Source organism: Candida oxycetoniae, assembly GCF_023343755.2.
Source record: "Candida oxycetoniae strain CBS 10844 chromosome Unknown scaffold40, whole genome shotgun sequence".
NCBI lineage: Eukaryota > Fungi > Ascomycota > Pichiomycetes > Serinales > Debaryomycetaceae > Lodderomyces > Lodderomyces oxycetoniae.
In genome coordinates, this window is record NW_026055415.1 from 24,146 (window position 1) to 45,642 (window position 21,497).

The following is a 21,497-nucleotide window of genomic DNA, read 5'->3' on the forward strand; positions in this document are numbered from 1 at the left end:
AAAAAATCAAATGAGAGATGTTAACTGAGATATTGTTCAACAACATGTTCCTGGTGATCAAATCCTATGTGAGGCCACTGGCCGCGGCACACTTTCCTATTGGACATTCCACTATTGGACAGCCCCCTATTGGACACTCCCCTATAGCCCTTTTGCTTTTACAGCTCCGCTTCAAATCCAGGGGTAACACGTACCAGCCATCAACATTGAAAAGAAAGAGACAGTTTGGGTTTCTAGCTAGGCTCAGAACAAAAGGAGGACAAAAGGTGCTTGCACGAAGAAAAGCTAAAGGCAGATGGTACTTGAGTCATTGAATATATATATATCTATACATTAAGCTTTACCTAGCATCTTGGAGTACTGGACCTCGATTTCATGTACGAGTTTCTGTAAGTTGACTATGACCAATGTATGAGTGATGTTGGGCAACTTGTCCCTGTGTAAGCCAAACCATTCCAATGGTGGCGTGGCGTTTCCCAACTCTTTTAATTGCGGGGCCTCAATTATTGGTGGCGCTAAAGGTGTGTACTGGAAGGTAGAGCCTGTTTCCACTTTCTCCATAGTCTCTTTGATTGCATCGTCAATCTCCTGTGTGGAGTTCTCTTGCAAGCTGTAACTGCGTTGCAGTTGCAGGTGCAGTTGCGAGTCGCCACGGTTATGCATATACTCCCTCCTCGACGCTAGTGCCCTTGTATGGATGTGGTACATTTCTCTAATAAAGTTGACGGACCCTAAATTCCACCTCACGTCTACAGTGCCATTGAACGATGACTGGAACAAATACTCAATCACGGTACTTTTTTCTTTTTGGAATGTCCTCATGGAGACACGGAAGGAGGGAAACACAAAGATGTTGCCGCCCTTGGCCTGGTGAGCCGAGTTCAAAAACTCATCAACTGTGCATGTTTGCACAAATGATTCCAGTAGAGGTGGCACTGAGGATAGCGAGACGTTTAGATCGTTGAATCTCAAATCTAGCTCGTTGGATACGCCATGGGTATACTCGTTCTGCTGAAACTTTGCTCTAGACTCGTCAAGCTTCACAACGAGGACCTTGGAGTTGTCTATGGAGGATGGGTAGACGTGAATCAAGATTTTGCCGGCAGATACATGAATTGTTGTATCCAATCGTTTTATTGTCTGTAGAATGTTGGAGTAGGAGCTGTGCAAAGGTTGTTGTTGCTGCTGCTGCTGCTGTTGTTTGTGGTGACTAATGGATTTGCCCCTCGAGGAGTCCCTAAGTATCTCTCTATACGAGCTTCTAGTTTCTAAAACCATTCTGGAGATTGTATTTGCAATGTCCATAAAGTTTGAGGCCGAGAGTGAAGTTATATACACCTCGAGGCCATTGAACTTGGTGGTAACAACAAGATGGTCCTTGGCAATGGCCAACGCGCTCTTCTTGTTGTATATATCCATTGAAAAGTCTTCAACATAAACAAGGGCAATCACGTGCTCGTCGAATGACATTTTAAGCGACAACTTGTTGACACCACCGGAGACCAACACCAATGGAACGTCGAGTGTTGCGCCTGTAGCAATCTTCCAGCTGATGGTTGTGTGTAAATTGATCTTTTCAACAAGTAGCGACCCGGTCAACCTACCCTCTGACGACAAGTTGATTGTGCTGATCCCCGTTCGCAAATCTTGTGACCAGTCCTGTGCTTTCTTTGACACTGCCCAGAAGTTGTTCATCAGCAACTGGGATTTGCCCAAGGCCTGGCCAAAGTCCGCTTCAAGGTTGACTGTGTTTGCGACAAAGACTACTATCCAAGGGAACGCATAGGTGGTGGATACTTGTCTGAACTTCAGGGCTATATTCTGGTTGCGTGCTAGATCAGTGGTGTCGTCTTTGGCGTCCTCTTTGTCTTGGTGGAATAGATTTTTTGGGAACCAGATATCGGTGAATAGGTTGACGTCTTGGTACTGTTTCACATTGACATAAGCGTTAGTATTGGTCACGCACCCAGTGGAAAACATGCGGCCCTGGGCTCCCAAGTCCAACACACTCAGCAAGAGTATTTGTTCTATTTCTAGTGAAGCACTGATGTCCCTGGAGTAGATGTGCTGTAGTGATGCAGAAATGCCATCTAGCAATGCAGACAATACTACACTCTTTCCTTTTGCATCGTTTGAGTTTACCTGGATGCAGAACCCGTCTAGACCAACCACTGCGGCGACTTTCGCTGTGGGTTCACAGCTTAAGGTGAGCTCTTGCCTTTTTATCCTGATGGCAATGTCGATGAGAAGATTGTTGAAGAGAGACAATGTCGACGCTTCGTCTCCTATCTTTTCCTTTTTCTCCACCTTTTTTTTCTCGTCGTGGACCAATGCCTTGACTCCGGAAGCCAAGTCAAGCATGATTGGTACGCATTGTGGGTACAACACGTTTTCCGACGACGACGTCACCAACTCTCCCATAACTTTCCACAAATCGGAAGTGTTTGTGAATTTGACAATTGTCTTGATTGCTGGTGCATGCAAGTACATTGACTTGTCGTCAGAAAACTCATCCTCCTCCATTCTGGTGACCAACATGTTTGAGCCGGCAAAAGTGGAGACTAGCTCAATTGACTGGAAGGGAATTCGTGTGTTGTTACTTGTTGTTGCTGTTGGTGCTGTTGGTGCTGGTGCTGGTGCTGGTGCTGGTGCTGGTGCTGGTGCTGGTTTGGTGGCACTGAGAAGCTGAGACTTTCTTTCTAGATACAGACGGATCCCACTCGCCAGAGCAGATATTTTTTGTACAATCTGTGTTATTGAAGTGGAGATGAACTTGATGTCAATTTCATCTCCATGAACAGTGAGCAGCAAGTGCTTGGAGTCTATAACATAGATCAATTGTAACGTTGGTAAGAATGCGCGGTTCAAGCTGCCTCTCTCTGAACGAGCGCTGAAAAAGTTTAGTGCGTGATTACCATGGGCTATGGAAAAGTAGGCGCCAATAAGCGTAAACTTTCCCAAACTCTCTTCGGTAGCCGCAAAGAACTTTTCCGCTCCAATAATCACTCCTGGGTAATCCTTTGAATTGTCGTTGAAGAGCCAGCCGATGCAGAAATTGTACGATAGGAACTGGAATGCGGAAAACTTTGCGTAGATGAACTGCTTGAGAGAGGGTGAAGAAGCATTGGGTGTAGCAGTTGGTGTTGTGGCCGCCGCAGATGCCACCTCGTGATACCGCTTAGCAACAGTATCAGCAATCCTAGTCATGGCAATAACCACGGGCTCAGACAAACATACGCGGCAAAATTGGGATTCCACTTGCAAATGCTGGCGGGAGTCACGTGTATCTGTATCGTTGAACAAGCGCACAGCAAACTCCAACGCCAATACGTTGGACAAACCCAAGGGGATATTCTTGCTGAACAAGGTGAATCGCAAGAGAGGCAATGCCGCTTCTCCGTGGATGGGGACCTCTGTACTCACGGCAACGTTGCTGATGTTGAAAAAAGTGTTTTCAAGAGCGAGACTTGGCGTTGTTGAGCCCACGCCAGCAGAAAGCTCCAGGTATGCGTTTTTGAAACTAAGGCGGAAAAGATGGTGGTTGGAAGCAGGGGTAGTAGTGTGTCCTACTATACTGGATATCTCTGCGATTCTAGCTTGTATTTTAGAAACACTTGTGACAAGATTCATAGTATGGAGCAAGTCATTCGAGACTATCTTCATATACCCTAGGGACACTTGCGACAGAGTCAACTTCAACTCTGACAGATTTATGGATTCTGTGTCACATAGGCATACAAAATCGGCACATTGAAGACCTAGAACGTTGCTGCGATCAATACTAAAGTTGCTATGTAGCTTTGCAAACTCGGCACAAAGTGCAGCTGTCCCAAGCTCATCATTGAGACTGAAGCTGGCCTTGGCCCCAAGTAGTACACCCGAGAGGTGTAGAGGGTTTAGTATCTCAACGCTATAAGCAAACTCTTGTATTAGGAGTGTTGATGATACCTGGTGGCGAGCTTGCTGTCTTGGTACGTTTGTCTTCTTTTTGAAAAGACTCTTGCAGAATGGCACATCCTCATCCATCACTGCTCTGATGATTTCTACAAAGTTCATCTTGTCAAATAGGATTGTTTTGCACTTTCTAACTTCCAAGTTGAGTTGTGAATTGTTTTGCTGGTTGTGTGCAAACACTTGCAAATGGTGAAGGTTTGTGTGAAAAACACGCTCGAGCGCATCTAGCTTGATCTCCACGATGTGTGTGTTTATGGTGGCTGTATGTTGATCCATAGTTGCCAATAGGTCTTGCACTGTGACAGTTGCCTTTAGGTTTACAAGTTCTACCAGCTGCACAAAATGGGATATATTAAGTACAAGCTGGAATGGAGATGATGATGAGGAGGAGGTGGATGATGTCTCAGTTTCCAAATTCAATAGCGGCACCAATTCCAAAACCGATTTAGTCAATTTACCTTCATACGAGTCGACAGTCAATAGTAGACACAGTAGTGTGTCCTTATTCAACACAAAACAAAGTGTCTTTATATTGATACTCGTTGGATTTTGTGAACAGAGAGAATTGATATTCACTTCGTTTACTGTAAAGTCAAAGTCGACTTTTCCATCCTTTCCATGCTCCTTTTCGTTTTTGGTGAATATTCTCTTCAACATTGCCAGTCGCTGGTCCTGGTTTGCCTCCCAGACCCTCCATTTGGAGAAATAGTCCCGTACATGGTCGGCACCATAGTCAGGTAGTACAAAAGTGCCATCCTTGAATGCGTTGCTCACGCTTGTTTTCCATGTTTCTGGCAAGGTTTGCAAAATGTGTCGTAACTTGGCCACCACCTTCCAGCTATCGAAAAACCGAATGTGTTCTCTTTTGGCGCGTAGAATGTATGCAGGCCGTGTGAGAACCTCTGGATCGTGGTCGATGGAGTAATCCTCTGACGCTAACGTCAATGCATATAATAGTTGCGCTGCAGCGTGGTGGTCTGTAGAGACTTTGAAGCGTGTGATGATGTCTTCAACCTGTTTAACGAATACGTTTGCTTGTTCTAAAAGCCATGGGACTTGCTTCAGATCGATCGCAAGGTCGATATAGTCAAGGTCGATTGAACCAATAAGACTGGTGGCATCCTGGTCTAGCCAGGCCTCATAGTCCACCAAGGTTAGTGAAACTGCCTCTAGAGTATCAGATGACTTTGCGATCGTAAAGTCTAGGCTTTCGCCATGCACGGCAAAGGAGGTGGTTTTTTTGTCGGGTGTTTTGGAAATAGCCATTGACAAGTTGGTGGTGTAGAGCGATATGTGTGGAATAGTCAATCCGTTGAACTCGGTATGCCTATATGGCTCTATACCAATGTGCACGGTAGTGTGGCTATTCACTATTCGGAAGTTGTCAACCACCTTTGTTGAACTTAGAAGATCATTTGCTATTTTGATTATGGATACTTCTATTTCGTCCATAATCGAGTCTAGATAATGAACACTTTTCACTGAGACAAACTGGGTTACGGTACAAACACAAGCAGGACTGAGGTACATTTCAGTTTCGCCTAAATCAACAATGAGATTATTGTACTTTGTATCTGGATCAGGTTGATATGATGGGGAAAAGTCTTTAGTGTTGTAATTGACTGTGGGAAGTGTGTCCTCCATCTCACCTCTGTAGGAGACGGAGGTGGCGGAGTAGGAGGAGGAGGAGGAGGAGGACGACGACGATGTATCATCAATAAGATTGGACGTTTCCAAAGTTAATGGCATAGGCACTCTCGGTAGACTCATTGATGTCATAAAGCTTCCTCTACTCTCCTCATAAAAGGTGTCCCTGTACTCCTCAGTGAGAATAAATGGTGCTCTGTGGAATGGGGCATCGCCGTTTCTAATGTGCACCTGCTGTGTATCTCTTCTGCCATCCATGTCATCTTTTTGAGTGATATCAGACAACACGAGGGAAGTCAGAATATACCCCAACACGTCCTCCGAGGACAGCAACACTTTACCATTGATGGAAGGGATCTTCACAGACAACTTGTTTGAATAGCGGTCATTGCTCAAGTCGTTGTATGACAACAACACATTATTCAACTCCACCTCTGCTGTATTGGTGTCATTTGGTAGTTTAAACTTGAATACAAATTTCGGACACCTGAATGAGAAGTTTGCAGCGTCAAATGCGGGTGGTAATGCATCATTCAATGCATTTTCGCGATCTTGAAATGTTATGCCAAAGTTTGTGATTCCTGCTTTTATTCCTTGCAATATCAAAGGAGAACCATTGATGATCCATTCCCCACTGTAAAAGTCCCATTTGCACCAGAATGTCGTCTCATCAGGTGGAGGTCCAAACATCCTGTGCGAGTGTACACCGAACCCATCAACGTGCACTTGCGGAGGTGTTGTTGTTGTGATGTAGTCCTTGATATAGTCCTTGACATTCAACTTGGCGTCAGCGTCAAATTGGGTGACTAACGAACCCAAAAGAGGACTGAAATCAACCTGCATATCCATATAATAATTGGAAAACCTAATATCTATATCGAGCATCTTGAAAGTCAATCCGATGTGTGATTTGCAACTGTACAAGTGTTGCGGTAGTATGATAAGACCAGTTCGCACTTGGAACTTGAATAGCACATCAACATCGTTCTCTAGTTTCACCATTGCCCAGTAATTTTTGTCTGTGGGAGAAGAGCAAGAGCTCATGGACAGTTGCTTATTGGTGCTGTTCTCTGTGAACTCTTCAAACGTTTTGAAATGTATGTAGTCACCAAAATAGTTTTCCCGCACAGTAAACAAGTACCTAATGACGAACCCATAAAACTTGAGACACACATCATCGCCTGTACAATTGATCTCCACCAAGTCAGCAGTGTTGATCTCCACGCCACTATAGAATGTGTATGCTCCTGAAACCTCGAACGCGCCCGCGCTTCCAACAACATGCGACTCTTTTAAAAATGCATTCACCGTGTGCCATTGCGGCGTGTCCAATACAAGATCAAACCTGGGTGTCTCCAACCTGTATGTAACAGTTGACTTTTTCGAGCAAGCACCCTCAATTGGGATGTCAACAAAGCATCTCAACTCGTCCCCCTGGAATGATAGATACTTGTTGTTAGTAAAGTCTAAGGCGTTGTTGATGATATTGTAGTCGTTGACATTCAAGAATAGTTCATAGTGGAGGAGTTTCCATGAAATGATGTAGTTGAACCGTCTATACTGTTCGTACGGCTGGGGGTCGCCAGAGCCAAAATCCGTCAACAAGTCACTAAATAACTGGATATGTTCCCTCAATAGAAACATTCTTGCGTTCAAACTGACCTGGTCAAACTTCCACTCGCATTTGCCATTCCACTTCAAGGGTAGTGCCACGTCGGCATTAATCTCGTGCGAGTCAGCGAGGAACAACACATCGTGGTTTACCGAAGACTGCACTTCTGGATCATTGAATATCATCTTTAGCTTATTAGGCCATCTGTCACCTTTAGTAATATAGGATGTAAACAGTCCCACGTTTGACCCTTCGCCTAGCTTTACCTCCAACCAACCAAAAGAACGATTGGCCCTTGGCGTGGTGTCTTTACTAGCCTCTCGTGTCGGCACACGTACCACCAACTCGTCGCGCACAATGACCGTCAACTTGAACCCTTCGTAGTTTCTTTTAGTGGTGGTGGTAATAGGCACGGCGTCCTTGGCCAATGAAGGGAAGAGCATACTTTGCAAGGGTACACGTTGTTTATCAGCCCAAGGTCCGTAGTGGATGGTGCCATGCGAGATCTCAATCTCAAGACCACACTCTGGCGGAGCCTCACTTTCCCTAGTCCTAGTGTCTGTTTGTTGGAGTCCGGGTGAGTCATAAAAGTAGATGAACCGGGTACTGGTAGAGTCCAAGAGCAAGCTATACTTTGCATACTCCTCTTGTGTTGAGCCATTCTGAGCAGCAATAACCTCGTGGTCTTGAAACTCGCCAATGTACCGTTCAAGACCTCTCCAATTATTATTGTATTGCTCATCATTAAAAGAGAATTTGAGGCCATTCTCTTTTTGATGTCTCTTTCTAATCCATTTCTTTGCGCCAGCAAGCTTGGTCCACATTTTTGGAGGTTTAAAGGTATGGCCAGGCCCTTTATCGTTTCCTCCTCCTCCACCACCATACCTGTTCTTGTCCAACCCCAAATTTGGTCTCATCCAAAGTTGAAACTCGTTAAACTGGAAATCGTGGAGTAGTCTATATGGATCTAGGGGATTTGGTGCCTTGGACACGTCAATGAGGCCCTTTCCCGACTTGAACGATGCCACAAGCACGCATGGCGTTTTGACATTCCCCACCACAACTGCACCTTTTTTTATACGAACTTCTATGGGCATGATTTGCAAGAAGAGCTGCAACGAACGGCTCACTGTTGCTTTTTGAAACTGCAGGTTGAAAGTGTTGGTGCTCGAGCTATCCTTTACGGTATCATCCAGCAAAGCATCCCTAGAAAAACCCTCCTTAGGGCTATTTTCCTTGGGGATATTGTCCTTGGGGATATTGTCCTTGGGGCTATCCCTAGGGCTACTTTCCTTACCACTATTGTCCCTATTCTCGCCCAATTTGCTAACAATATCATCAAACGCTGCTGTTCGGTTGTACACAAATATCTCTAGACCATCTATAACCATCAAGAACCGAGACGGCAGGTTATCGTTTTGCGTTTGCGAAACTCCTCCGATCTCATAATCTGTTTCCCAGTAGTAGTTGGAGAGCTTAGTGATTGAGAAAAGCCAGTACCTCCATGTGAGGGTGACATTCAATATGGATATGGTCGAGTCGCAGGTGGTGATGATTAAGTTTTTCACAAATAACCGTCCACCCAAGGGCGATATCTTCAATGCATCAACGTGCACTCTAGTCTTGTACTTTTTCCAAAGTACCAATTTCAATAAAGAGGAAAATATAAAGCCCAATAGTTTGTGGAAGTAGAAGATGAATGCCAACCCCAAGATCAAGGAGAGAACCCAATCTACCAAGTAGATCCAAAGCGAGACCTTGATAGTGGAGGTCGACGTCACTGCTATGAACAGTGATTGAAAAGACATACCTTTAAGCAAGCATGAAAGAGAAGGCTAGTAATAAAAGGGTAATATTAACAGGGTAATATTAACAGGGTAGTACTTTAAGACTAATTTTAAGTAAGGGATTTTAAAAAAAAAAGATCGGATCCTTTATTATCGGATGCCTTTACTTTTTTTCCTTTTTTTCTCAAGCCACAACAACTCATCCTAGAAGGTATCTAATGATGTCTAATCGGGTATTTGACAACACAGAGAACCAGGATGCAGTAAAGCCATTTAGAAAAGATGCACACGGCAGTGGCAGTGGCAGTGGCAGTGGCAACGGCAACGGCAATGGCAATGGCGGTTCTAGCAATGGCGGTTCTAGCAATATCAAAAGAGTACCTCTAGGCGGTAAAAACCAGAATACAAATAGCCTCACATTACATAGGTCCAAATCGAATCTAACCACCCCAAAGTTTCATGTTCCAAGATTAACCAAATCAAACTCAACCTTGGGGATCCCCTCTGTTTCTGTTCTCCATGAGAGAGATACAAGAGTCAAACGGATACAGCCACTATCCGAGAGCATAAGGCGGCCACTCAAAAAACAAAAGCCAAGTGACTCATTGATCAAGAGAGACTTGCCTAGGAAGCCACATACCGAGGCATTGGTATCTACAAAGAGAACGCACCGGTTGCACAGTAGCCACATCAAACAACTGATTATTAGAAACGGAGACCCTGGGAAACAAACACAACGCTCCAAGGAGATAGACAAGCTAGTTGAGCTCCATTGGAGGGACGAGATCGAGTCTATACTACCGGAAGAAACAAAAGAGAACGCAGACACCAGCGAAATACCCAACCTATTTGATGAGTCGGAGTTGATATTCTCTACTCCAAACAATAGCCATGATGCAGGTGAGTTGACCATTATGGGGGATGAAGAGCCAATAGGTTTGAGCCAAGAGGATTTGCGTAATTTGCTAGACTAAGTAGTTTTATTTATCTTTCTTTACTGCTGATTACATTGCGGAGAATGGCTGTTTCTTCCTCCATGTTCTCCTTTTTGTCTCCCTTCCCCCTCATTATATACAGGTAAATCCACATCCTTGATTACTGCGAAATCAGTAAACAACAGGGTATTGGCACCGCCATTAGCGCTAGACTCTTGTGCCTTACCCCCCGGAAGAATATTCCGTAGCTTCACCAAGTCGTCCTTTTCCAAAAACCAATTATCTTTGGGGAACTCGATATCCGGTTTCAAGTACAAGTCTCCTGAGGCATTTGGGAAAAGCAGCCACGATTTATTCAGTTTGGGCATACCTTCACCAATGATCTTGATATAATCACCAGGTCTAATCACCTTACCAGGGGGTGTACTAATCTGAACCACTCTTCCATCTAGATGTAAAGCCACTTGTTTTGTGAACCCTGCAAGCGCGTCCGCTAGCAGTAGAGAAAACAGGATATATAGATCATCGCCTTTTCTTTCAAACACACTGTGCTCTTTACATGTATACTCCAAAATGATATCACCCGTTTGTTTTCCCGGGTACTCGTCGCTCTCGCCGTGTTTTGTAACCACGCCTCTGCTCGGCGCGCCTCTAGCAATCTCAAACTCAAGGATCTTGGTCTCCTCAGTTACCCTGGCACCCAAACATACCTTGCATTTGTCCTTGGTCCTATAAATCTTGCCTGAGCCCTTGCAATTAGCACAGTCCACATACTCCTGGGTCACCAACCCTGGAGCCACCCTCTTGATTTTACGCGTGTGTCCTTCTCCTTTGCATACTGCACATGCTTTGCTCATAGCGCTAGCAGACCTGAGCCCACTTCCTTTGCACTGTGTACATATGATATTCCTTGTCAATGTTGTTCTAACCACTTTCCCTATGTATAGTTCTTCCAACGTGACCTCCACGTGAATATGTGCATCCTCTGTCCTAGACTTTTTCTGGGGACCACCAGTGCCACCATTGAAAAAGAACTCGTGAAAGTCGTTACCTTCGTATTGATTGAATCCGCCGCCATAAAACTGCTCAAACGGGTTTGACGCGTAGCTCGCCCCACCGTAATTATTATCTGTAGTTGTGGTCCCGTAATGGTCATAGTAACTTCGCTTGTCCTCGTCTATGAGCACCTCATATGCAAACGACACTTTTTTGAATAGGATCTCAGATGCCTCACGCTCTTCCTCTGAAACCTTATCCGGGTGGTACTTTAAGGCTAGCCTTCTATATGCCTTTTTGATTTCCGCACTGCTGGCGGTAGAGTCCACCTCTAGTATCTCATAAAGGTCTTCCTCGTCCATATGTGAGAAAGCAGATCTGAGATGGAAAAGAGAAAAAGAAAATGAAAAAGAAAAAAGAAAGAAAAAGGTGTAGGAGAAAAGGAGAAAGAGGTGTAGGGAAAAGGTGTAGGAGAAAAGGAGAAAGAAGTCTAGGAGAAAAGGTCTAGGAGAAAAGGTCTAGGAGAAAAGGTCCAGCAGAAAAGGTCCAGCAGATGTTACTCACCTATCTCGTCAATGGGCCATGTCTATTTTCCTTTTTCAAAAAAAAAGAAAAAATTGTACGACAAAGACAGGGTTCGAACCTGCGCGGGCAATGCCCATCGGGAGATACCTTTTACTTTCCAGTTGAGGAACCTGCACCCGACTCTTTAACCACTCAGACACTTTGTCGCTGACGCTACCATATGCCATACTGGATCCATTTCTCGGTAAGCTCATGTGTCACCCACCGGAACTCAGAAACTGGAAACAGCTAGGCTAAAGTAATACAGTTTTGCGACTTCTGCGATTCTGCAGGTGTAGTGGAAAAGAGAAAACCTCCCCCCAAAAATAGAAAAAAAATATATAGCAAGTAAAAAAAGAATGGGGAATCCTTTAGAGGAAATGCTAATGACTTTTGTTGTATATGGTGCCAACATCTTATGGGTCTTATTGTCTAATCAAATCTGGTGGAATGTGGGGGGGGGGGGAGAGAGAAAAAGAAAAAGTAGTTTGATATAAAACATTTTTTTTTTATAGTGAACTATGAAGCAGACCTCTTCTATAAGGGTGTGCCTCTCAAACGTGGCGCCCATAAGGTGTGATACCCGTGAGGTGTGCCACTCCCCCCCCCTCTCCTCCCTAAAGTGGTGTTGCTGTCCACATGATAATTATGCACCACCCGAAAAACCAACTTCAAAAGAAGAAAAAAAAAAAAAAAAAAAAAAAAACAATTTTTGAACGTCAACAATCTTTCTTTCTTAATATACAGCATTTTTATCAAATATGGTATGTTTATTATGGAGGAACCCAATTTGCACCTTTGGAATACTAACCATTATTGTTTTAGTCCAGATCAGGGTATGTTGTTTCCATACTTATTCTACATCTATTCTGCATACTAACAATGTGGCGTCTAGAGTACAAGTTGCCGACGAATCCTTAGCTGCCTTCAACGACTTGAAGTTGGGTAAGAAGTACAAATTTGTAATCTATACATTGAATGATGCCAAGACTGAGATTGTTGTTGACGAGACATCTGCCGATACAGATTACGATACCTTTTTAGAGAAATTGCCTGAAAATGAGTGTAAATATGCCGTTTACGATTTCGAGTATGAGATTGGTGGAGGTGAAGGAAAAAGGTCAAAGATTGTGTTTTTCACCTGGTCTCCAGACACCGCGCCCGTTAGAGCTAAGATGGTATATGCATCATCGAAAGATTCTTTGAGAAGAGCATTGAACGGAGTTGCTGCTGATATCCAAGGCACAGACTTTTCAGAGGTTGCGTATGAGTCAGTCTTGGAAAGAGTTAGTAGAGGTGCTGGGTCTCACTAAAAGGAAAAATACAACAAAAAAAAAGATGAAAATAAAGAAAAAGAAAAAGAAAAAGAGAATATCATATCTATAAGACTTAATACTTTTCTCTCATTCACTCTTGTAAAAAAAAAAAAAGAAAAAGAAAAAGAGAAAAAGAGAAACAGAAAAAGAGAAAAAGAGAAAAAGAGAAAAATGGGTGCGCATTTTCACGTTTTTCTTATCTTGCTTGTCCCTTCCAAGAAAGCATGCCTTCAAAGGTTCCAAGGGCAACGTTGGCTCAAAAGGTGCAAGTTCTTGACTACTACCACCAGTCAGAGAGTCCGCAGTTGAAAACCGTGGATAGATTCAAAGAGGAGATCTCGATTTCTACATCCTCGTTGAGCGAGTGGTTGAAAAATGAACAGGAGTTGCGTCGACGGTTTGCCCAAGCGGACTTTAAAGCCTCAAAGAATAGTAGAAGAAAGGCAACCTTTAAATATGAAAAGATAAATAGCGCGATGGACAAGCTTGTTCAGGAAAAAATGCTAAAAAATGAAGCTATTACTGAACCGATTCTTCGTAAACATTGGGCTATATATGCGCAAAAGTACGGAGTCGATGATCCTAAACGGTTGCATAGTTTCAGTCACGGATGGTTGAGTCAGTTTAAAAAGCGTCATGGAATAAAAAAGAATCGCATCCAAGGGGAAGAGCAGCAACCACTCAAGGAGTTGTCGCATGAAAGTCACGACTTTGAATCGCATGAGGAACAACCTCTGGTTTTACTGCTGCTGCTGCTGCTGGCTCTGCTGCCGCCGCCGCCGCCGCCGCCGCCGCCGCAACAGCCACAATCGCCGCAGAACAAGCAGCAAAACACACCGCCCAAAGAGCCCAGTACTTCCAGCATTACCATTGTTCCCGCCACTACCATTGCTACCACGGCGCCCACCACCTCTGTCGCCGCGCCACCGTTTCCAGTTTCTGTGCCCAAGAGCTACTTGGCCGAGGTGGAAGTGGAAAAGTTTATATTCGTCACTGCAGATAAGTTCTTTCTCAATCACCAAGGTGACTACCCCAACACATATCAGTTGTTCCAAAAGTTCAAAGAGTCCTTTTTCGATGAGAGGATACTTGCATCTAGAAATAAGAATCATGGGAGTACCATCGAGTGAGAGATGATGATGATAATAATGATGATATTAATGATGATGATGATGATGATGATGATGATGACAATTTACATTAGTCTATTTATACAATACTTTATAAGGCTCCTGTAAAATCAACCTCAGTGTCAGCAACCTCGACTTTTAGATTCGGCTCCACATTGATGACATCGCTTTTCTGCTTCCCGTGTTTGCATTTGCAACTCTCGCACAGCTTTGTACACACCTTCTCAATAGCGCTTGAGTTTTGATTACCGGTGGTCTCTTTGAGCTTTTCCGTCTCCAGATCGCCAGGTATTAGTTTATTGATCCTGGTCTCTATTGCTATATCATGGTCATGTTTGGCATACAAGTAGTTTCGAAGCGCCATTTCTGAACCCAAGCCATATGAAAGTAAAAGATAAAACAAAAAAAAAAAAAAAGAAAACCCAACCGCTTGTGTATATGTTGGTACCAAACTTTATCTCGGTTAAAGTGGTATGATTTTTTCTTTTTCTTTTTCTTTTTTGTTTTTTTTTTTTTTTTTCTACTAGGCTCTTACTTGAGATTGAGGTGTCAACTTGAACCCTACAATCATAATACCTAAAGCGATTGTCAAAAACTTGAACTTCAAGCTATCATCGACTAAATCCTCTTTATTTTTGTATTTTGTGTCTTTACCCATGACCAAATGCCTGATATGGGTTAGCATTCCCAGCTCTTCCTCGGAGGAAGATGCATACTCATCGATGAGTCTCTCCTTCTCCTCCTCCTCCTCCTCATCATCATCATCATCGTCCTCTTCCTCGTTCAGTTGCCAAGTAGTGTCTATATCTGAGTCCACCTCATCTAGCGAAGAGAGGTCTGCTCGGGAAAAAACTTGCGATGCAAACTTTTTAACAATCTTGTCGTTGACAAAGTTTGTTTCTTCATAATGTGGAGCAGATTGGGGTGTTTTCAATCCCAAAGTGGCTATACCAGGTGTGGTGATGAGGTCGTCATACGCCGCATTGATGGAAACAGATCTTAGCACTCTCTTTTTATTAATAAGCAAGTCTCTGGAATCTTTAATGAGCTTTGCATCGGAGTACTCATATGACATGGAGTTGAGCGACTGTTTCTTGGCCAACTTCTTGATGTTTTTCTTTTGTTTCTGCAACTCAAACCCAATGTATGAGAGTAATTTTTCATTGTGCAATTTCAACGATTGTAACTCAAACTTTAGTTTGGTGATCTCTTGCCGCGTGCGGCTATCGTGTTGGATGTAGCTGGATCGTTTCGATGACAGCTCAATCTCGTCGTACGATATGCCATGAGAAGTATCGTACCCGTTTAATGCAAACAAGGTACCATTCCTATAGTCATCCATCGACTCTTGAATCACATCAAACGGTATTGGTGGAGGCGACGGCTTGACATATTCGGGCATCGACAGGACTCTTTGCTCCTCAAACTCCACCTGCACTGGTAGTATATCGTGGCTGTTGTATCTAATGTGTGTTGGTTTGGAACTAGAGTACCTCTTTACAATCGAGGTGTTTGCATCGTCATCACCATCACCATCGGTGCTGCCTGCTCCGTCATTGAATGTATTTGCCGATGTGAGCTTGAAGGGAGATAGCACAAACTCAGAAGTGTCGAATGGTTTTGGTTTTGGTTTGGGCTTGAGCTCGGCTGGGAGAGACTGTCGCTTCAAGCTTTTGGAGTCGGGGTCTGGGGAAGGAGGGAACTGAAAGTCCGTATTGACTCTAATGGAGGTATTGTCTGTAGCACTATCCTCCATCGTGCATGAGCCCATGTGGATTTGTTTCAAGAGATTGTCATTCTTATGAGCAAGGAATTCCACTTGGTCCATAAGCACCAACTTGGAGTTCTTTTCCACTTCAAATTGGTTTTCAAGGATCTTGTAATCTCGTATCACCTTATCCAATAAGGTGCTATTGTCCTGGTGGCGTAGCTCCATCTCCAAATCCAGCACCTTCTGCTGTAAACTGTCAACAAGTTGTGTGTAAAAAGTGCAAAGCTGGCCCTTTTCCAGTTCCAACTCCTCAACAGTTTTTTCATAGATCCGACACCGACCTTTAGCGTTGTCCAACTCCGTTTGGAGCTGGTGTAGTTCTTGTGTTAGTGTTTGATTATCTGTGCCCATACGTTCAAAGTCCAACACACTATCTGCAAACCGTCGTTCTAGATGTTGGTAATCTTGGCTTTCTGTAAGGGGCCGAAAGTGGTCATTTCCATTGTTCAATAGCGATTTAGTTCGTGCCTTGCTTTGGCTTTTTACATCCACATCCATACCTTGAATATGAGCACCTTGAATATGAGCACTTCTCTCTACCCAAGGAGTCTCTATATTTTGTGATATGTTTTGAGTAGATTTTGCGGCACGGGTATTTGATTTTACAAGAATAGGAGCTACCGTTAACGAGAATATAAAACAAAACAAATTACAAATGGAAAGAAGAAAAAGAGAAAAGAAAAAAAAAAGAAGCTTTTATTAAATTAGTTTATTATATCGCCGCTACAACTTGTTCTATAGATGTGCCTGGGTTCAAGCTCTTTTTCAAATCGTGTTTTTTGATACTTGCCCTTAGTATCCTTGGGTCCTTTCTTAATGTTCTCAACAACTGTGCTTGCACCTTGCTTGAGGAATCAAAACCCATGATGAAATGTAACCCTTGAAAGTGTCTTTCTTGCTCTCGCGATATGATTTTCGGCAATGGCTTGGCTCCTAGACTTGTGATGTCTCTAACAACACCTCTATTGTTTAAAATCAACTTGCCCACAGTAGAGGCTATCTTTGTAGCCTCCTTCGTTACATGTAGCGGGTCGGTTATACGTGCAATCGCAAATAGCTCATAGTACATCTTTGAACTGGGGTATGGGTGGGTTCCGTGTTGAAAATTTTCTCAAAAAAAAAAAAAAAAAAAAAAATGAAAATGAAAAAGAAAAAGAAAAAGAAAAAGGAATGTAGAAAGACATTTGGTAGCAGAGGACCATGTCACTGTGTGTCCTCACTATGTATCCTCACTATGTATCCTCACTGTGTATCCTCACTGTATATCGTCATGACCTATCCCCACGGTCTCGTCCATTGACCTCTCATCTCTCCCTACAGTTACTTGCAAGAGTACATTGTTTGATTGTTCATCAATGTCTTTTGTGTCCAGATGAGTGTTGGTCACGTGCAATGATCAATATATACCCCCACCCACCTTCACCAATTTCTCCATCACTTTCTATTCTCCCTCTCCACCACTTTCTCTTCTCCTCAAAGACAATGGCTACTAATATCACATGGCATGCCAACTTGACTCACCAAGAGAGGGCTGGTTTGAGAAAACAACAAGGTGTGACTGTGTGGTTAACAGGGTTGTCTGCGAGTGGAAAATCGACCATAGCTTGTGCTTTGGAGCAGTCGATTTTGGGTCGCGGGTTGAATTCATACAGACTCGATGGTGACAACGTTAGGTTTGGATTGAACAAGGATCTTGGGTTCAGCGAAGCAGATAGGAACGAGAACATCAGAAGGATCAGCGAGGTGGCAAAACTATTCAGTGATAGTTGCTGCACAACAGTTACTTCCTTCATCAGTCCGTACAAGGCAGATAGAAACTTGGCAAGAGAGCTACATGAAAAAGATAACTTGCCCTTTGTTGAGGTTTACGTCGATGTTCCCATTAGTGTAGCAGAGGAAAGAGATCCAAAAGGATTGTACAAGAAAGCTAGAGAGGGGATAATCAAGGAGTTCACTGGGATTAGTGCACCCTACGAGCCACCAGAAACTCCAGAGATCCACATTAAAAACCACTCCGGTCTCACAGTCGAGGAAGCTGCACAACAGATCTTGGACTATCTTATTGAAAAAAAATACATCTCCTGATGTTGACTTATTTATTTACTTTTTTAGACTGTCTAAACGTGCTTGTAAGTCGTTGTCGTCATTGTCATGTGCTCCTCCGCCTCCTCCTCCTCCTCCACCACCACCTTCTCCAATACCCTCTGCAACTCTGCTCCTACTTTCCGTCTCCTCTCTTCCAGTAATCCCCACAGGTGTATCCTTCAAGTTTGCGCTCAAGTCAACCCCAATTTCGTCAAGAACCTTGCCCAAAATCTCATCAATGTTGTCCTCCTCGCCCAACTCCCCCTCGCCCTCATCCAATGCCATTGCATCGTCAATGGCATCATCCATAAACTCCTGTTTCTGATCCATCATATCGTTCTCCTTGGCAAATTCCTGTGCTATCCGTGATAGCTGCGGCAAGTTCATTGATCTGTTCATCCCAGAGAGCACCCGGGTGGCGTCTCGCATCGAGATAGCCATTTGTTGGTTCAGCCTGACACTTTGCACGCGCAAGGAGATTGCTTGAAGTTGTGCTTTCATTGAGTTGAACTTGTTGATGTATGACTTGGTTCTTATTAGATCCTTGGCCTGAATCCTTGCACTTGATATCTGGCCTTGCTTAGCGGACTTTTTGATGTCGTTGATAAGTTTCTTTTCCTGTTGCTGCAACTTGGCCACCTCTCGACCAAGCTCTCGCTGGGTTTTTTCTAGCGCCCGCTGGTTCTTACGAAGCCGCTCCTGCGGCGTGAGTGACTTGCCAAACGCCCACTGAAACATTACTCAGTAGATTGTGTTCTGTTCTGTTATTTTTTTTTTTCTTTCTTTCTTTTTTTCTTTACTACAATTTTACATCTATTGCTAATTTAACTGCTCTGTGTGCCATTCCGAGTCCCGATTGGTAGCCATTCCCAGCAGCACCATAGTTGTGAATGAGTACCCTGCCCTCAATCATAACCCTTTCAATCCTAGCCCCGCCATGTCTACATGGTCTTAGTCCAACAGCTACTCTAATCACCTCTAAACTATCTACAGTATTTCCATATGGGTTCTCCGTCAAGATCTTGGGGTAGAGTGTGGTTGTTCTTTTCAAAATATCTGCCGTTTGTTCCGCTAATGCATCTGGGGTCCAGTCACCTCTTTGATAGAACCCGCCCAAGATCAATTGGTCGTGTGAGTATGGCCTTTTGATGATATATGTTGGTTCGCGGTCGCCCCAGCTTAACACGTTCTCCATAATGTGCGGAGCTCGAACCACAACTACTTGTCCCCTACCGGGATAAACATTTTTATCACCAACAAGTGTCCTTGCACCAAGACCCGTGCAGTTAAACACAATACTTGTTTTTGTGGACTCGTATGCTTGTACAATGTGGTCAAGATGTTTTCTTTGAAACTGGACCCCTCTTTCTTCCAAGTTGGTTTTGAAATGGTACAAAAACTTGGGACAGTTGAAGTTCCACAGAAGAAAGCTTATGCCAAAAGCAGACCCTGTGGGTAATTGGTCGGCCTTGAGCTCCTTGTAATCCTCTAGATAACTCTTTAAAGAGTTGATTTTCTTCTGACTCGGCTTGGTGTCCCAGTACTCGGTAGATATATACCTGTCTAAACCCGCAGTTTTGCCAATGGCCAGCTGTACCTTGGCAAGATTAAGATAAGTGTACTTGTCATCTGCGAGAATATCGTCGTCATCACCGGTGATGCACGAAAAGTTTCCTCCCGCATAGGGGGATGTGTAGTTTATCGACTCGTCGCCGGGGAAATAGTCGGCAATAACAGTAATGGTTTTCACATCTATACCTTTGTCCAATAAGGTGTACACAGTGTACAAGCCAACAATTCCGGCACTAACACATTGTTAATATGGGAAAGCTATACCAACACATCCATCTCATACATACCCTACAACCACAATCATTGTCATTCGGTACTGGCGGGAAGGGAAGAGAAAACCCAAAAAGAAAGAAGAAAAAAAAAAAAAAAAAAAAAGAAAGATTTAGTTATTCATAAGTCGTTGACAATCTTATACAAGCGGTCCATAACCTCAGCAGAGTTGTCCTGCGACACATCCTCCATTCCGTAGTTGTAGATGGACCATGACCCGTAGAGTGCCGCCAAGGCACATACAGCTATAGCAAAGTACCCTTTAGATGTGAACCCTTCTGGCAATGGTGGGCGCTGAACATTTTGTCCTTGCAAGTTCAAAAAGTCCTCATTCCCCGCGGCGTTCCCCTTGGATAAAACGCCAACCTCTTTGCACACTTGGAGATGGTTGTCTGGAATCAATTGTTGTTGTTGTTGCACCACAAAAGGATCTTCCACAAGAATTATGGCCAACCCTTGTTCCAAATGCCAGTCAACATGGCAATGGAAGAACCAGATGCCCGGGTTTTCAGCAACAAACCGAATGACAAAGAACCCGTTACCTTTGACTTCAACTGTGTCTCTGATCAAGGGTTTCTCCGGATAGTCAATCATTGTTTTGTTATTTGGATCAAAAGCAATTGGATCAGACCCTTGCTCGCTTCGGGAGATGACTTGGAAGTTGTGGCCATGCAAATGGAACGGGTGTTTGCCATCATCGACATTGTTCAATACCAAGTCCACAACCTCGCCTCCCTGCAAGATAAACGAGTTTGTGTTGGTTCCGTATATGGCCTCGTTTGTTGCCAACTCATTGCTGGACAAGAGTGTATACAATGTGGGCACTTTGGGCGGCGTATATGTCTTTCCATTGAACATGGCATACGTAACACCATCGTTGAGCATTTCCATTGTGAGGTTGAGTTGTATGGTGAGATCGGGGTCAGGGAGCAACTTCTCACCACTAATTGGCACGAGGTCAAAATCGTCGTACCCTTTGAGTTGGTGCAAAGTTTCCTCAAAGGATTGATATGGAAGGGGTTTTGGCAACGACGACCCGCTGTTGTTGTACCTGAGGTAGTTTGTGGATACCAACTGCAAGTCTTGTGGAACCGTATCCAACATCTCCTTATCCAAGATGTTAACAAACCTGTAATCTTGGCCCAGTGTACTCTTTGTTTTAACAAGCACACCGTACCTCTGCCCCACAGTTATATAAAGCGAGTCAACATCATAAGGCACCACAGGTACCCCGTCCACCTCAACAATGGTCAAAGTGTGGTTTTCAATAAACAAGTATTGTGAAGCAAACAACCCCATATTGACAACTCGTAAGAGATATGTTGTATCTGTACGAACATCAAAAGTGACGTTTCTTGTTTCATTGAATAGACTATTCTGGGGAATGGGCTCCGCGCCAGTAGGGTTGAATCTGGACATAAACTGTTTCATAATCTCGGACGTCTCCATGTGATAGTGATCAGATAAACTCAACTCAACTGCTTCGTCATAATGGAAAGGCATATTGTCTTTTTCTTCTTCAATAATAAACATTCCTCTTAACCCATCGCCATATTGAGTGCCGCTATGTGAATGGTACCAATAAGTTCCAGTTTGATTACCCACAGTAAAGTCATAGATCATGTTTGAGCCAGGAGCTATAGGACACTGCGTAACCATCTCTGGACCGTCCTGTGCATTCTGTCCTTTTTGAAACAATCCATGGAAATGCAAAGATACGTTTCTGTCCTGTAGGTCATTATGGAGATGGATAATGACCCTATCGTTGCGACTTACCCTGAGAATTGGGTTTGGCCATTCCTGGTTGATTCCAATCATGCGTCTTTGAAACAACCCATCAGGATTAGCCTGGACATAG

At 43.8% G+C, this 21,497-nt stretch overlaps 9 protein-coding genes across 9 annotated transcripts; 4 read left to right on the forward strand and 5 right to left on the reverse strand. All coding sequences in view use genetic code 12, as the record gives it.

The window, feature by feature from the left end:
* Positions 1–333: 333 nt before the first annotated feature.
* KGF56_002294 (uncharacterized protein) lies at positions 334–9,021 on the reverse strand (the record flags this gene model as incomplete). The annotated part of the gene is made up of 1 exon (XM_049323508.1): positions 334–9,021. One exon carries the CDS (start codon positions 9,019–9,021, stop codon positions 334–336), a length of 8,688 nt encoding a protein of 2,895 aa, XP_049180623.1.
* A 197-nt stretch (positions 9,022–9,218) lies between these two features.
* Positions 9,219–9,974, forward strand: KGF56_002295 (uncharacterized protein; the record flags this gene model as incomplete). Its single annotated transcript, XM_049323509.1, has 1 exon — positions 9,219–9,974. One exon carries the CDS (start codon positions 9,219–9,221, stop codon positions 9,972–9,974), a length of 756 nt encoding a protein of 251 aa, XP_049180624.1.
* Positions 9,975–9,994: 20 nt separating this feature from the next.
* Positions 9,995–11,293, reverse strand: KGF56_002296 (uncharacterized protein; the record flags this gene model as incomplete). The annotated part of the gene is made up of 1 exon (XM_049323510.1): positions 9,995–11,293. The coding sequence occupies one exon, from the start codon at positions 11,291–11,293 to the stop codon at positions 9,995–9,997; it is 1,299 nt and encodes a 432-aa protein (XP_049180625.1).
* Positions 11,294–12,256: 963 nt separating this feature from the next.
* On the forward strand, positions 12,257–12,808 carry COF1 (cofilin; the record flags this gene model as incomplete). Its single annotated transcript, XM_049323511.1, has 3 exons — positions 12,257–12,259; positions 12,321–12,331; positions 12,391–12,808. The coding sequence occupies 3 exons, from the start codon at positions 12,257–12,259 to the stop codon at positions 12,806–12,808; spliced, it is 432 nt and encodes a 143-aa protein (XP_049180626.1).
* Positions 12,809–13,035: 227 nt separating this feature from the next.
* On the forward strand, positions 13,036–14,015 carry KGF56_002298 (uncharacterized protein; the record flags this gene model as incomplete). The annotated part of the gene is made up of 2 exons (XM_049323512.1): positions 13,036–13,834; positions 13,918–14,015. 2 exons carry the CDS (start codon positions 13,036–13,038, stop codon positions 14,013–14,015), a joined length of 897 nt encoding a protein of 298 aa, XP_049180627.1.
* A 449-nt stretch (positions 14,016–14,464) lies between these two features.
* KGF56_002299 (mitochondrial 37S ribosomal bS6m domain-containing protein) lies at positions 14,465–16,781 on the reverse strand (the record flags this gene model as incomplete). The annotated part of the gene is made up of 2 exons (XM_049323513.1): positions 14,465–16,263; positions 16,499–16,781. The coding sequence occupies 2 exons, from the start codon at positions 16,779–16,781 to the stop codon at positions 14,465–14,467; spliced, it is 2,082 nt and encodes a 693-aa protein (XP_049180628.1).
* Positions 16,782–17,194: 413 nt separating this feature from the next.
* Positions 17,195–17,797, forward strand: MET14 (adenylyl-sulfate kinase; the record flags this gene model as incomplete). The annotated part of the gene is made up of 1 exon (XM_049323514.1): positions 17,195–17,797. The coding sequence occupies one exon, from the start codon at positions 17,195–17,197 to the stop codon at positions 17,795–17,797; it is 603 nt and encodes a 200-aa protein (XP_049180629.1).
* A 15-nt stretch (positions 17,798–17,812) lies between these two features.
* Positions 17,813–18,535, reverse strand: VPS2 (ESCRT-III subunit protein; the record flags this gene model as incomplete). The annotated part of the gene is made up of 1 exon (XM_049323515.1): positions 17,813–18,535. The coding sequence occupies one exon, from the start codon at positions 18,533–18,535 to the stop codon at positions 17,813–17,815; it is 723 nt and encodes a 240-aa protein (XP_049180630.1).
* A 61-nt stretch (positions 18,536–18,596) lies between these two features.
* Positions 18,597–21,457, reverse strand: KGF56_002302 (uncharacterized protein; the record flags this gene model as incomplete). Its single annotated transcript, XM_049323516.1, has 3 exons — positions 18,597–19,602; positions 19,785–21,286; positions 21,416–21,457. The coding sequence occupies 3 exons, from the start codon at positions 21,455–21,457 to the stop codon at positions 18,597–18,599; spliced, it is 2,550 nt and encodes an 849-aa protein (XP_049180631.1).
* Positions 21,458–21,497: the final 40 nt, after the last annotated feature.